The sequence below is a fragment of the Zonotrichia leucophrys genome, chromosome 6, assembly GCF_028769735.1.
Source record: "Zonotrichia leucophrys gambelii isolate GWCS_2022_RI chromosome 6, RI_Zleu_2.0, whole genome shotgun sequence".
NCBI classification, from domain to species: domain Eukaryota; kingdom Metazoa; phylum Chordata; class Aves; order Passeriformes; family Passerellidae; genus Zonotrichia; species Zonotrichia leucophrys.
Window position 1 is genome coordinate 19,772,415 of NC_088176.1, and position 14,103 is coordinate 19,786,517.

At 39.1% G+C, this 14,103-nt stretch overlaps 1 protein-coding gene across 27 annotated transcripts in view; it reads right to left on the minus strand.

Moving 5' to 3' along the window:
* Positions 1 to 14,103, minus strand: part of SORBS1 (sorbin and SH3 domain containing 1) — a 157,722-nt gene that overhangs the window by 30,490 nt on the left and 113,129 nt on the right. For 18 of the 27 annotated variants that reach the window (XM_064717567.1, XM_064717569.1, XM_064717568.1 and 15 more), the window contains 7 exons: positions 13,399 to 13,462; positions 12,194 to 12,268; positions 11,809 to 11,871; positions 7,988 to 8,035; positions 7,750 to 7,873; positions 5,650 to 5,764; positions 2,364 to 2,447 (listed from right to left, as the gene is read on the minus strand). In XM_064717567.1, coding sequence (XP_064573637.1) covers positions 2,364 to 2,447; positions 5,650 to 5,764; positions 7,750 to 7,873; positions 7,988 to 8,035; positions 11,809 to 11,871; positions 12,194 to 12,268; positions 13,399 to 13,462 — 573 coding nt within the window. The remainder of the gene's footprint in view (positions 1 to 2,363; positions 2,448 to 5,649; positions 5,765 to 7,749; positions 7,874 to 7,987; positions 8,036 to 11,808; positions 11,872 to 12,193; positions 12,269 to 13,398; positions 13,463 to 14,103) is intronic. The other 9 variants (XM_064717570.1, XM_064717574.1, XM_064717577.1 and 6 more) reach the window with 1 other exon arrangement.

Genomic DNA, 14,103 nt, shown 5'->3' on the forward strand with positions numbered 1-14,103 from the left:
AAAAAGCATTTGTTTTGCTCATTCTTCTTTTCAAAAGGAAAGGGTAAACCAAGGGCCTTTGATAAAGAAAAGGGAAAATCTTTCTCACTTCCATCAGCGTATGAATACATACCATGTGAACAAATGGCTGATTTTCCCGTGGTGGCATTGTGGGGCAATGAGAATGCAGAATTGTTATTTTTTATTTCACTGTTTGGGAACGGGTTGTTTGCGGGTATTTTTGGTGGACAGAGTGGGATACAAGAAAGTTTGGGAACTAGCTATTTCCAATTCATCCTACAGCTGAAAGGGCTGATTTCAAAATGGATTTTTTCCTGTTTGGATGAAGATATTAGTATTAGGCAGGATTATTCAGAGTAAAAGATTGGACTGGACTCCCATTACTGGAGTGAGCAAAGCTACAAAATGCATGTTCTTTAGGCTGTGGCAACGAAGCTCAGAAAAGGCTTGCCAGCTACAAAAGTCTGAGATGGCATCCTGAACTCGAGTGCCTGACACTGATGCACTAGTTCTAGAGTTCCACACTCAGGAACCGGCATAGCTCCTGGGGACCATGGCTGCACGGCTTCGGAACTGAAGCAAGTTCAAGGCAGGCCTTATAAGAGAGAAGCACTTGACAAGAGTGCCCTGAGCAAGGTGGGGAACTTGTCACCAGAACAGATGGTCTGCTGAACATGAGACAGATTGCCCTGAGATAGCCTCTTCTGGAATAAGGCCAAGGCTGCATGACTAAAAGCACAAATCCACACTTCTAAAGAATGGGTATACCCCCAGACGTAGCAAGGACCAAGGGTATAAATGCTTTTCTTTCTTTGGCACATTTTCCATTAACTCACACTAACTCAAAGGACCACAGAGATGACAAACTTTCACTCACTGCAAAAGCAGATGGCTATTAATTACATGGCAACAAAGATGAACAGGTTCCTTCTCACTGTGGAAACCTTAAACCATGACAAGTTGTGAGGAGCTAAATCCTTACATTGACAACACTTAGAAGTCTCATCGAGGTGAGATTTATCTGACTTTTACTGCCTAAACATTAGGAGGTCTCATCTCAAACACTGCTGAAACTTCTTTAGCTTAGGATGGAAGGTCCATAGCAATAAAACATAGTTTTCTATGAAAGGCTGGACTACTTAACCACTGCACATCCTTGCTTTCCAGCAAAAATTATACTAATTTTATGATGTGATCAGACTGAGCACACAACTCCAGGTAGCTACATTCTGTGCAGAGGAACTTTGCCACTTCTCCACTTCTGCCAGAACAAAGCCTCAGTTTAAAGGAAACCTGCTCTCTGGTGTCCATGTGCAATTGCCTTTGAAGTCAGTACTGAACCTTAAGAAGTACTTCTGTTTTGTTGTACACACATGGAATCTCACCAGCACTCAAAATTTGTGTGCATGGGCATTTGGCTACTGACCTCAAGGGGAAAGGAGAAATGAGAAACCATCAGTATGTCTGAATATGTATGAGAGGCTGGTAGTGACCCTCTGGTGCAGTAAGAGTAGCTTATTAAATAGTATATAATAACTAAATGAATAGTGTTTAATCAGTAAGAACCAGGCCATAAAATGCTTTAAAGTCACATTTTTTCCAGTAGCCATGACCACTGATGTGCTCCCTCCATCAAAATGTTCTTTGTTTGATTGAATAATTAAGCTTTAGTTCATCTTTTCCCGAGGGGAAATCAAGGCGCTTTTTTTTTTTTTTTTTTTTTGTCTCCATACATAGCAACACAGCTCTATTTGAGAAGAAAGAACACTGTTCTCAGACTCCTTTGGTTTCAGGGAAGGGCAAGGGCTGTTCAACACAGGCTAGTGCCCTAGTGCCCCCCATTTTATGCAATGGGCAGCTACATGCATAAGGAAATAAGCAGGAAACAAGGTCATGATCTGTTTATGGAGAGCTGGAAATTACTGACCTACAGTTTACAAGCCAGGGACAGGAATAAATAACTCTCCTTGACTTAAAGTTATCTATCAGCCATCCTAGATCTTGTTAGGCAGAAGGAGAATAAGGGCTTTGTATAAGGCCTTTTAAGAATGAGAGCAGGGTATTATTTCTAACATTAACAACAAAAATGCAGTTTGAACTATGGTGTGTGAAAAAATATTACCTTGTTGATACACAGTGCTGGGAGGTGGGGAATATTTGTAAATGGCTTCAAAACACTAAAAGTGGCCACAGAACAGCTGCTTTATGTTAGTACCAGGATGACTTTATGTACAATCACATCTTTAAATGAGTAAGGCAGCTGTTTCAGATTTAGGGCCTAGGAAAGAGATGTGACAATCATAAAAAAAAAATCAAAAAAAAGGCAGGTTGACTTCATTGGTCATTGCAACTATCAAACTTACCGGTTTCCCAAACTCCAATTCCGAAAAGAATTTATACCAAGGTTCATTCTTTAAATCTATCTCTTCTGGGCTTATATCCCGAGTCTAAAGGAATTGGTGATAGGGGAATGGAAGAAAGAGAAGGATAACATTATGCAAAGAATACACGGAAAGGGACTGTTAGAGATGCAGATCCCATGGCTTCCATTTTAAAATGTAGATATTCAGCCTTATAATTTGGTATTTCTATTGCACGTTTCTCATAAAGGCCATGAACTGCTTTGAAAACATCAGTTAAGCCAAATAGCATCATTGGGACCAACATGAATATGAATGAATTGCATTTTACAGGTCAGGAGACCCAGACAGAGTGAGAGATTATGCAGCTTGCCCAGTCACAGGGAGACTCAATGGAAGAGCAGAGAGTCCAGCAGTCTGTCAGTCCTACTGTCAGACACTTTTATCAAGTCAAAAGTTACATATACTTTATTATTATTATTATTTTAAAGCTTCATTTGGTTAAAAAAATAGAGACTCAGTAAGATCTGAATCAAATACTGCATCTTTAACAGCACATGAACATGTGAGAAACCCTGTTCTATACACTGCAAACAGAGTGGAAGGTGGTTTTCTAAATCATACGAGACACATGTCAGAGAGAGTGCACCCTAAGACCTCTGAAAGGATGGATAGAGCGACAATATTACATGTTTCTTCACAAATAAATGTTAGAATATCAGACAAAACTACAATGAAGGAAAATCAGACAGGACAGAAAACAGTACAGCTGAAAAGGAAATTCCCTTTCATTCATACCATCTGTCTTAATAAAACAAAAAAAAATTGAAATAATTGTAGCTGTTTGAAAACACTGCTGGTGAGGTAAGAGAATAAAAGTCCATTGCTAAATCTTCTGAGGTACCACTCTCCAAAAGTGTGGGATAAAAGATATCTAGCTAATTCTTGCATTTCTAGTATACCTAGTCAAAAACAGAGTGGATCTCCGTGCATTAAAAATATACACGCATTATGTCTGCTGTGCAGGCAAGATTCCAAGTGCTCCATCACAAGGAAGAAGGAGCCCCACAGATGCACAATGCCCTCATGGAAATCATTTTGTGATGGGGTTACTGAGGCAGTTGATAAAAGTGCTGGACTTGTATGTCCCAGATTCTGCCATAGCCATTAGCACCACAAAAAAAAAAGCTCTAGGAAAAGAGCTCAGGATTGATGCTGAATGAGAGGAAATGCAAGATAAATAGTTACATCATGTTTAGTGCCTGATGACCTGGAGAATGATTTGGCTATTTCTTAAAGGCATAAAGGAATCAATACCTCTCTTTTTTATTTACTGCACTCCAGCTAAAAGCACTCATCTTATATAACAGTGTTTACATTAAAACAAAGCCCAGTGATATCAACAGCAGGCGATTCATTACTCTGAAATGGTTTTGGATTGGGATTCTGATAGTCACAGCTGTGGGTGTGATTACCAGGTGACAATCACAAAGCTCCTGCACCTGTCTGAAAGATGCAGTCACTAACCACTGTGGTACTGCTATATTTAATGAGACTGATGGAGACTGTGAAGCTACTATTTCCAAGGCCTTCTTTCTTCTCTGGTCTATGGCTTCAAATTAAAGCTCATAAAATAACATTGGAAGTAACACAGCTATCACTTTCATCTTGGTTTTGATGAGCTCTGTACATAAAATGTTTTTCAGTTATGCTGATGATGGTTCTGCTTGTAGAACCATCATTGTCTTTTAGACTCTGATTCCACAGCTCAGTTCAGTACCTGATGAAGTCTGAACACGTAAACAGTGCCACTGGTGATGACAGACCTTTTGCAAATGCTTAAGTACACAGATGAAGCTGGCCTTTTGCCACAGTTTTAATCTTGTCTGTTTACCGTGAGACAAAATTGATGTTTAATTCAGCGGAAATCTGGCTCCAGGATGGACTGCAGGAATGGAGGTGTCATACCATGTTCAAACCACTCCTCACTGGCACTTCTCTAATGGGCTGAGCCAACACCCAGTGGTATCAAGAGGGAGTCATCCGCCACCCATTGCAATAGGCACTGGGATCATGCTCCCATCAGGAGCAACTTTGTTGAAGTCAATGAAGGGACACAGGTGTGAAAAGAGGTTGGTTGCAGCATCTTCAAAAAGTGATGGACCTTGGTTACACTTGGAAGGAAAAAAGAAAACCCACCAAAATACTAAGGAGAAGCATCAGGTCCCACATCAGACTTGATTGTTACATTTCTATTGATTTAAATTGCTATTCATTCTTGTGTAAAATCCTAGGCAGGTTTTTCCGGAGTATTCCTTTATCTATTCCATGCATGGATCAATGTCTGAGCTGTTAAGGTACAACTTACATGTTGGAAACTCACATGCAATTAGCAGTTCTAATTGAATCCTTCAAATTAATGCCTTTATAGAACAATTATATCTTTATGCACTATCTTTGTACACTACTAACAACATTCAGTATTTTTGAGCAGTTACAGTGTCACACTTGCACCATGGAAGGACACCTTTAGTGATCTGTGCTGATTTATACTGGACTGGCTGACAAGGTTAGCATCATCTCTCTGCCTGTTCCTTGTCAAGTATTCTCAACCAAGGCTGAAGAAAGAGACTTTATGTCCCTAGCTGTCACAATTCACAGCACTGCTTACTAATTCAGACTGAAATTGGAAACAGCTCACTTAATACGCCAGGTTACATTTCACCATCGCTGGAGAGCTCACATTGAGTCCTGCCACCTCTGTCAGAGAAGTGGTGAGATCCAGCTGAGGAAAAAAGCAGCCCAGGGAAAATGGCCATATCCTAATGTACCTCAGAGGCATCCACTGAGGCACACTAAAGGAGCTCTGAAAACTAGTTCAGTGTTTAAAGCATCAGAAGAACATAGAAACTGAACCTGACTTCTCTGTTGCATAATGCCTTCAACCCTCCTGCATCAGCTAATGCTGTGCCCTAGAAAAAGTACAGCTGGCAAAACAGCTGCTGAACAGGTCACAGTGTCAAACATGGATTAAAAACTAGGGTTAGTGATCCATACTTAACATGGAAAACAACACGTCCAGAAGGAAAGAAGCCTCTCAATCCACCCTGGATCTTGCTTTAGAGAGAACAAAAATGTTAGGAAGTTATGCAGAACAGTTTCAAAAAACATCATACAAGCACTGCAATGTCAGCATAAGGAATCCCATCCAAATAGAACCACACAAGCATTTACAGAGTATTTCATAATCACAGGATAAAGCCACAAACTAGGATAAATCAAACATTACCATCTTTTCGTTGTTCAGAACAGAGGACTTCCCTGGCTGATAGTCATAAATGCTCCTGGGTTCTGCACGGTATTTTCTGGTGTCCACCTTCTTGTCTGGAGGCTCCCAGTCAGTCCTGAGGAAAGAAAGATCAATTACCCAAAATACTGTGGTTTCTGTGGAGATAAACTGGTGCTTTACCCTAATAATTATGGTTTTATCAGGGTACTTTTAACCTAAGAACAGAGACTGTTACAAGAGGAACACTTCAGATAGGGCTCCAGACAGGTATTTGTTTATCTATCACAGGCAGTTGGAAATAGCTCAGCTGCTAAAACAGCTGGTGTAGAGGGGAGTTATTCTAAGAACTTTCAGTAAACTTCCAGACTTCTAAATCTTTCTCCATTGGAAACACCTTAATGAGAGGCTTCAACTAAGATCACAAATATAAACATGTCCAAAGTTTAGGCAGAACTCAGATTAAATTACTTTTCCTAAACTTTTGCCTTTTAGTCACATCACTGATTACCTGATTACCACTGCTCTGGATTCTGAGGGCACTCTGGATTCCAAGAGGAGGTTTTTTTCTAGACACATGAATGAATTATCTTAGGCTCTATTTTAATATGGCTAAGAACAGTCCATTGACTATCCAAACCACTATAATTTTGTGCAGTGCCTATACCAACACAGCTGAAACAACAACAGTCACAAAGCATTCAGGGTCCTTATGCTACAAGTTCCTGCTGGTCTCAAAATGGATATAATCAGACACCTAATGCAGAATATGATGAAACCTAATGCAGAAAATGTTCTCCAAAAAGCTGAGCAATCAGCTCTTTTAGGATGATAAACTAATTCTGATTTTGCTCTTGGCATGCTGTCTTTGATTGGCAATGTGTATGTGGATTCATCTCACCCAGAATTCACCAAACAAAACTGAGGCATCTGTGCAAAACTGCTGCTCAAGGTTTCCTCTCCCTTACACTTCTGATCTATTGGGATGGAAACAAACCACTGAGCTGCCTAAACTCTCTCTGGCTGAGAAGAGACAAAGACAACCCATTTAATTTTTTTCCTTTCTCAAGTAAGGCAAGATGACAGCCAAAATGATTGGCATACAAACAGTGCACAAATTTCAACAAAGATGATCTTTCCTGTCCAAACGAACTTGATTAATTAAAGACTCCAACCACAAAGAAAATTCTGGTGAGGCACTTGTTTGCTACTAGATAATAGGAAGCATTAATTATGGTAATCCTTTCACTTGCAAGAGTTTTCTCAGAGGGCAAATACACTATATCTTCAATTCCTGCATAAGGAAGACACTTTCTATCAGTAAATTTTGTCTCCTAATCCAGTGACCTGAGATACTCACTAAAGCAGATATGTCAAATTACAGTTTGCTCATATGAGGCAGCAAATGAAAAACACTAAGAGCATGTAGAAGGTGCTAAAGGAGGGAATAACAGTTCAAGAGCTGGGAAAGTTCAGCAGGACATAAAATATTCTTAGCTCATTCTGCTTTCCCTTCATTTGTACATGCATTCCTTAATGTTACAAAAAGGTTTGAAACACATGGTAATAACCAAAGCAAAAAACCAGGAGGGAAGTAATCCTGAAGATCAGAAATGACACTGCTGACAAGAACCTACTTCAGGTAAGTTCATATGGCTAAGATTCTTCAGAGATGGAAAATGAAACTAAGTTTTTACCAAGACTCAACATAAATCCAAATTTTGCTTCTCCACAATTATCACTACTTGCTTGTATTCAGAGGTACCTTTACAGAGTCACACTGAGCCAAGTGTTTCCACTGTGCCTATGTGGTAGGCACTGTATAAGCATGACACCCAACTCTTGACCCAGACAGGATGATTGGCATGCAAACAGGCTGTGTGATGCCTGATGGAAAAGACAGACAGAATGGGGGACTGGGTTGTGACAATGAAGGAGTCCACTACCACCTAGTAAAAGACTCAGAGTAAAAACCACGTATCAACCTTCCAAAAAAGTTTAACTGGAGCTGTGGATCTAAGGCTTCCACTTTTAACCCCTTCCCATTGACAGCTTTCAGATATTCTTCCAGAGCTGATCTATAAAAGGCTTAGTTCAGATCACCTTTCTGGGCTTGATTTCAGTGATGAAGCACGGTTTGGCAGCGGCAAAGTGGCAGACCTCTTCACAACCTTCTCTGAATCTATATTGTCCATCTCACTCTTGGAGCGGGGAACTTGGGTTCTGCCTGTAGGAGAAATCACACAGAGGAACACTGGTGAACTGGATAGGAGGCAAATAAATACATGCTTTACATGCCCTTTCTTTTTGACAGATCAAACAAGAAATGTGAATTACTTACTGTCCTCAGAATAGGAATAACGCGGAGAGAATGAATCAGAATCTTCATCTGAAAGACAAAAGCATTTTGCAAATGAGTCAAAAAAGTCCCAGAGAAAAAGCACCAGAGACCCTTAAATTTCGTCTACTAATGCATTCACCATAATTTGAGTGATATGCCCAATACTTACCACAGGGAGAGGATCCTAAAGACTAAAATTCCAATGAGGTTAAAATTGCATTTGAAAATAATTCCTAGATTAGATATAAATATTAATATACTATTTACACTACTACCTTTCTCCAGGCTCTCAAAGTACTTCAGAAAATAATCCTATTTCATCATAAAACTCCTCTACAGCAAGGGATATAGATCCACCTTATCAAAAGCTGAGAGATAAACAGAGGATCCAAAGGCCATGGTATGTGATTAAAACAACTCATTAGGTACTAAGCACAGCTGAGGAGCCCTGCTGACAATCACATATGACTCTTGTATTTAGAGTATTCTGTATATTCAGAATATTCTGTGATTCTGTGACTGCACCATTTGCATTGCCTTCCTTTGGATGCTGTTAGAGAGCAACCAAAGGAAGGCAATGAAGATGGTGAAGAGTCTAGAGGTGAAGCCACATGAGGAGCAGCTCAGGTCACTTGGTCAGTTCAGCCTGGACAAGAGCAGACTGAGGACAGACCCCACTGCAGTTACAGCTTCCTCTGAGGGGAAGAGGAGGGGCAGGCACTGATCTCTGCTCTGGGGTGACAGTGACAGGACCCCAGAGAATGGCCTGAAGCTGAGTCAGGGGAGGTTTAGGTTGGACACTAAGAAAAGGTTCTTCATGCAGAGGGTGGTCAGGTACTGGAACAGGGTCCCCAGGGAAGTGGTGACAGCACCAGCCTGGCAGAGTTCAGAAAGTATTTGGACAATGCTTTCAGGCACATGGTGTGACTCTAAGGGGTGTCCTGTGCAGGGTCAGGAGTTGGGCTTTGATGATCCTTGCAGGTCCCTTCCAACTCAGAATATTCTGTGACAGCGAAGAGAATTGTGAGCCAAAGTATTACTAATATCTCTGCAAAGAAACCACTCAATGTGACAGAGGAAAACACATAAAAACAAAGAAGATGAAGCTAGAATCAACTAGATTTAAAAAAACCACAAACTTTTAAAAAAAGTATTATGTGAAATTAGTTATGACAATCAACAGCTTGAAACAACTTCTAAATTTTCTCTCATGGAGGACATTGATCAGATACTACAGCCAATCTCATCTGCTGGAAAAAAACAATTTGGCTAACCACAGCTGACCTGAAGTTGCACTCAAGCTTTCATTAAGCCTTTCAGGAAGGCTCAGGGTAGTCTAAACCTCTAACCTATCTGCTTTAGTTCTCTTGGTGAATGAATTAGAAGGTTAAAGTTTCAAAAAGATGGTTATTGAGTCTTTGTAAGCCCATCATAACCTTCAGGTTAAGAAGGCCAATTCCCATTTTTAAACCTTACTGACAAAAACCAAATATCCATATTACACTGAACTGTTGACAAAAATGACTTGTATTCTTAAATACAAGTTTGATTTACTCAGACAAAAAAATATTTGGTAAATCACAAAACTCAGTAGCCCCTACAAGGACAGATAAACAAATGTCTAAAACAACTTTCACAGCTATTCACCTCTAATAATCTTCTTTGGTGCTGTTAATAAATAAAAGATAATTATACTTACTTACTTGAAGAGAAATGTCAACATTCATTATAGCTTGTCATCCAAACAAGAAAAACCATACAATAAAAATTCACTTCAGATAATGTCTATTTTCCTATTTCTTACATTCTAATATCTACAATAATGAGGAGAATAGCTATGTTTTGTCTCTGAGTATCTTATGAATAAGAGTGTCTACATTTATTTCCTTTTTATACAAGAAATACGGAAACAGAAATCTGGAGTGGTTTGACAACACTAAAGAGGAAATAAGAATTGAGCATTAAATAACAATCTGTTTCTCAAAGTTTCATTCTATCCATTCTCAAAGCAGGTTACTACAAGTTTGTAATTTCAAAATGTGATTCCTTTAAAGAAGAGAGGCTGTTTCCCTCTAGGTGGTAGAGAATCTGCCGGCTTGGACTTCATTTCATGGATTGGACATATTCTGTATGGTTTCAGAAATGCTGAATATAATTTTGAAGGGAGCCCAGATCTTGATGCTTCTAGGAGCTCTTATGCATCAATCCATTCTGACATTAACTGCATGAAAGTGAGGCTCCAATTCACCTCTGTATAAACACTGCCACTGATTATGGATTTTTAAAGTGTTTTCTAAACATGAAACATGTCCTGCAACCCCTCCAACTCTTCTACATCATCAGTTATTTTGTATTTCTTATCAAGAAAAGAATCCAAGCAAATATTAGAGAAATGTTTCCCAATATATTGAGAATAGAAATTAGTGTTTAGTCCAATAAAATTTCAACTATACAAACCAGCAAATTACTTTCAGATGCACATTTCTAAGTGCATAGGAAACATTTATGGGAGAACAGACTCTCTAATATATTGTCATAATGGAGTTTGAAAACTTTGTTAGTAAAAAGGATTTTCAAACCTCATTATGAACAAGGAAATATTCTCTGTAAAATGCTTTTATCCATTAATTACTGAAACAGTGTTTCTCACACCCATACCCACATACCATTCTGCCAAGAGAAAATCACTTACCCTGCATTACAATTTGCAAGACAAGGCTCTTCACCTAATATATTTCACTAAGAAACTGTTAAGTATCTTAGATACCTCTATGACACTTCATCCACATTCATTTTAACAGTGAAATACATCTTACATTTCCTTGCCTTCTTGGAGTATCTCAGCTCATAATGCATGCTTTCTTTTTACACAATACCCACCAGATGTGTAATACAAATATTGAATAAAATAGTTAATTAGTAGTCTCACCAGGGTTGGCTTGAGGCACAGGCTAAGTAGGCAAGTTCCTAGATTGCAGGACCTAAAGTGTCACCAAAGCACCAAGCCAACAAGGCTGTCACCAACAACTTCCCAATCAGGAAATGTCTGAACATCCAATGTCTGCAGCAGATTCCAGTGTTTCTCATATATAAATATTTTGCACAGTCACACAACTATCACTGCAACAGGTGCTGTTTCACCATCCCTGAAACATGCCTGCAAAGTATTCTGATTTGAATATGAACTTTAAAGGAATCTGCTGAGCACATGAAGAGATAAGGTAAAGACAGTGTTATTTCAAGTTGCAAGATGTGTTGATGAATCCAAACTCTGTCCTTGCCTAGATATGCCAAGTGCACCTAAGACCAGCCCTGAATCTATGCTATCAAGTTATTTTTATTTTAAAAGACTACACTAAGGGACTGATCCAAAACCCACTGAAGCAAGTAGCCTTTTTACTAATATGCTTCAGTGACATTCTGGGTCTGGCCCTAATACTATGTTAATGTTAAAAACCAAAAGCAAATAATTAATGAAATTTATTGATTTGGAAGGGGTGGGGGGAGAAAAATCTCAGTTAAACCCATCTTTACACATAAAGTCAGCAACCTAGACATGTTAAATAATCACTGCACACGCAACTGATAAGTGCAGAAAACCAAGCAAACCCCGAGTTTGCAGCATTAGTCAAATACTAGTTACAAAGCCAGAGGAGCACTGCAAAGCCAAAAAGGCATCATACAGTCAAGGCAATGCTTAGAGTGCAGCAAATCATTATGAGGCAGCATAAAGCTCAGCAACTAGAAAAAACTCCAGGAAGAAAATAAATTGATAAGGCAGCATTTGTGCAGAAAAAATAGATATGGACCTTAATTATTACCTTCAGAGATAGGACTAGGAGTAGACGCAGGAAACTGGTATGTAGGAGAATAAGGATTGTCTTCTGCAGCAGAGAAAAGCAGTGGATTTTGAGAGTATCCACAGTGAAGTGGAAGTTCTGCTTCATTCCCCAACTTCTATCACCATATGATTTTATTCCCTACTTTAATAACACTAGGGTAAATGGTATAATATTTTAAAAGAGATTAATGGATTAGCAAAGATTTAGTTATTTTATGCATCACACAAGAAGGTATACTGGGAATAACTGAATTTCCAGGAAGTGTAACAGAAAACTAGAACCTGAATCTAGTTATTATTAGGGCACTATAGTACAGTTAACTCAAAGCACAAGACAACAGATACTCTGACTAAACTTCTGGTACCTTCAGTTTTTTGCTGGATTTCAGGAAGTTCAGGAAATGTGTAGGTAGGGCAATAGGGGTTTTCTTCAGGATTGTCTGAGGAGAGGAATATGAATTGCAAAAAAGAACAGAGAGGACAGGTTTTAAGGGGAAGAAGGGCGAGCCAAGAATCCATTCAACCTGACTACAGTCCCTCTCATGCTGATGTTCTAGCATGACACAACCTAGAATGCCTCTTTGTTCATTGCTGCCTTGCATGTCTGGGTTTTGGGAGAGATCCTGGAAGCCAAGGGCAGTGAAGTCATTCTCCTCCATCTGAGCATGGGCTTTAGCTGAGCTAAAGAACCTCTGTTAGGAGCAGCAGGATTAGGAAATAGTTCAACTCCTCCTCATCCCATCCACTGCAGCACAGCATTTATCTATGCATAAAGCTCATCAGGACAGCACCTGCAACAGCAAATACAGCTCCAGTTTTGCATGCTCTGCATTTGGTTCCAGAAGCACAGATGTGAGCTGTGCTTGCCTGTGTGTCAGGCTGTTCAGAGGGGTCAGCTTGCAATTGCTACTGCAGCCATTTCTCACACGGAAAAATGTGAATGTATCAGCAGTCAGGCATAGAAGTGCCCCGATGTGGGAATCCCCTGAGAGTTCACCACTGTAAAGTTTGTAAGGGCTCACCACAATTCTAGGTTTTCAAAGGAGAAAGATTAGGGTTTTGGAAAAGCAGAATTCAGATTCTAAACTCACCAATAATTAATGGAAACCCACTGGTTTCAGTGAACTTCAAATCCTGCTTTCTTGTGCAGGTACTAAAGCTTGACAGTGTAAAAAGTTTCCTCTTATGCACAAAGAAGTTTCAGAGATAACATACTGTATTTTAAAAGTGTGTAGATTGGGTTAGCTGGTAAAACTGGAGTTCAGGGATCTATTTTCCCCAAGTGTGGAATTATTATCAGCTTTTCTGGTCTCAAATAGTTTAGTTGATTTCATGAGGGCACTGCAGTTCACCTTTCAGAACAACTCAGACCTTTCTTTGGACTTCAATGTTCTCCTACCTTTGACTTCAAAGATTTCAAATACATTGGTTGAGTTCCCTGGTACAGAGCACACATTAACTAACATTAAATGCTTTTATTTAACATCCAGTAAAATTCTTCATATGGATGAAACAAAATGTCATCAAGGTGGTCTTTTAAAGTAAATAAAAATCATCTGTGCTACAGTACCTCTATTTAGCTTGTGGATCTGTTTGAACATCGTCTTGTACCAGTCCTTCGATCTGTCTGTATTCTGTTGGAAAAATAAATATACATAGAAATAATCAACAGTGACTGGGCCAGCCTTTAAAAGTTATCTTCCAGCAATGAAAAAAAATTACACTCTATGTGAAAGCTGCATCATATGAATATCCTGAAATACTAATTATTTCACTCAGATATATCATCTCATGTGATGTTTCACTCAAGTAAGTAATAATGTAAGAGCTTTGCAGAGGCAGGCTGTATGAAATGCTTTGTATATTAATCTGGTTTGACATCCAAACTTAAACAACTTCCCTGTTTTAGTCATATATACCAATTTCCTAAGTATTCAGTGGACAGTTAGAAACATTGAGCATTTAAGTCATTCCAGAAACTACTTGTAAGAGTAGGTTAATAACTCTTTTCATAATTTCCGCTGAACACTGAATGAATGTAATCACATTTAAAAGAGGTATCTGCCTCTAAGATGGCTGAATGAGACAAAACTCTCCTTCAGCTGCTAGGAAGGAAACAGAGGAGCAGAAAACATTATTTTCAGATATTATAAGAAACAGTAATTTTTAATTTTCTTCTCCCTGAAGCAGCTGAAACAGGTCATAGATAGCAAATGGAATAATTTATCATAAATTATATTGGAATTAGAATTCTATCTTCCCTTAAATCTCTGCA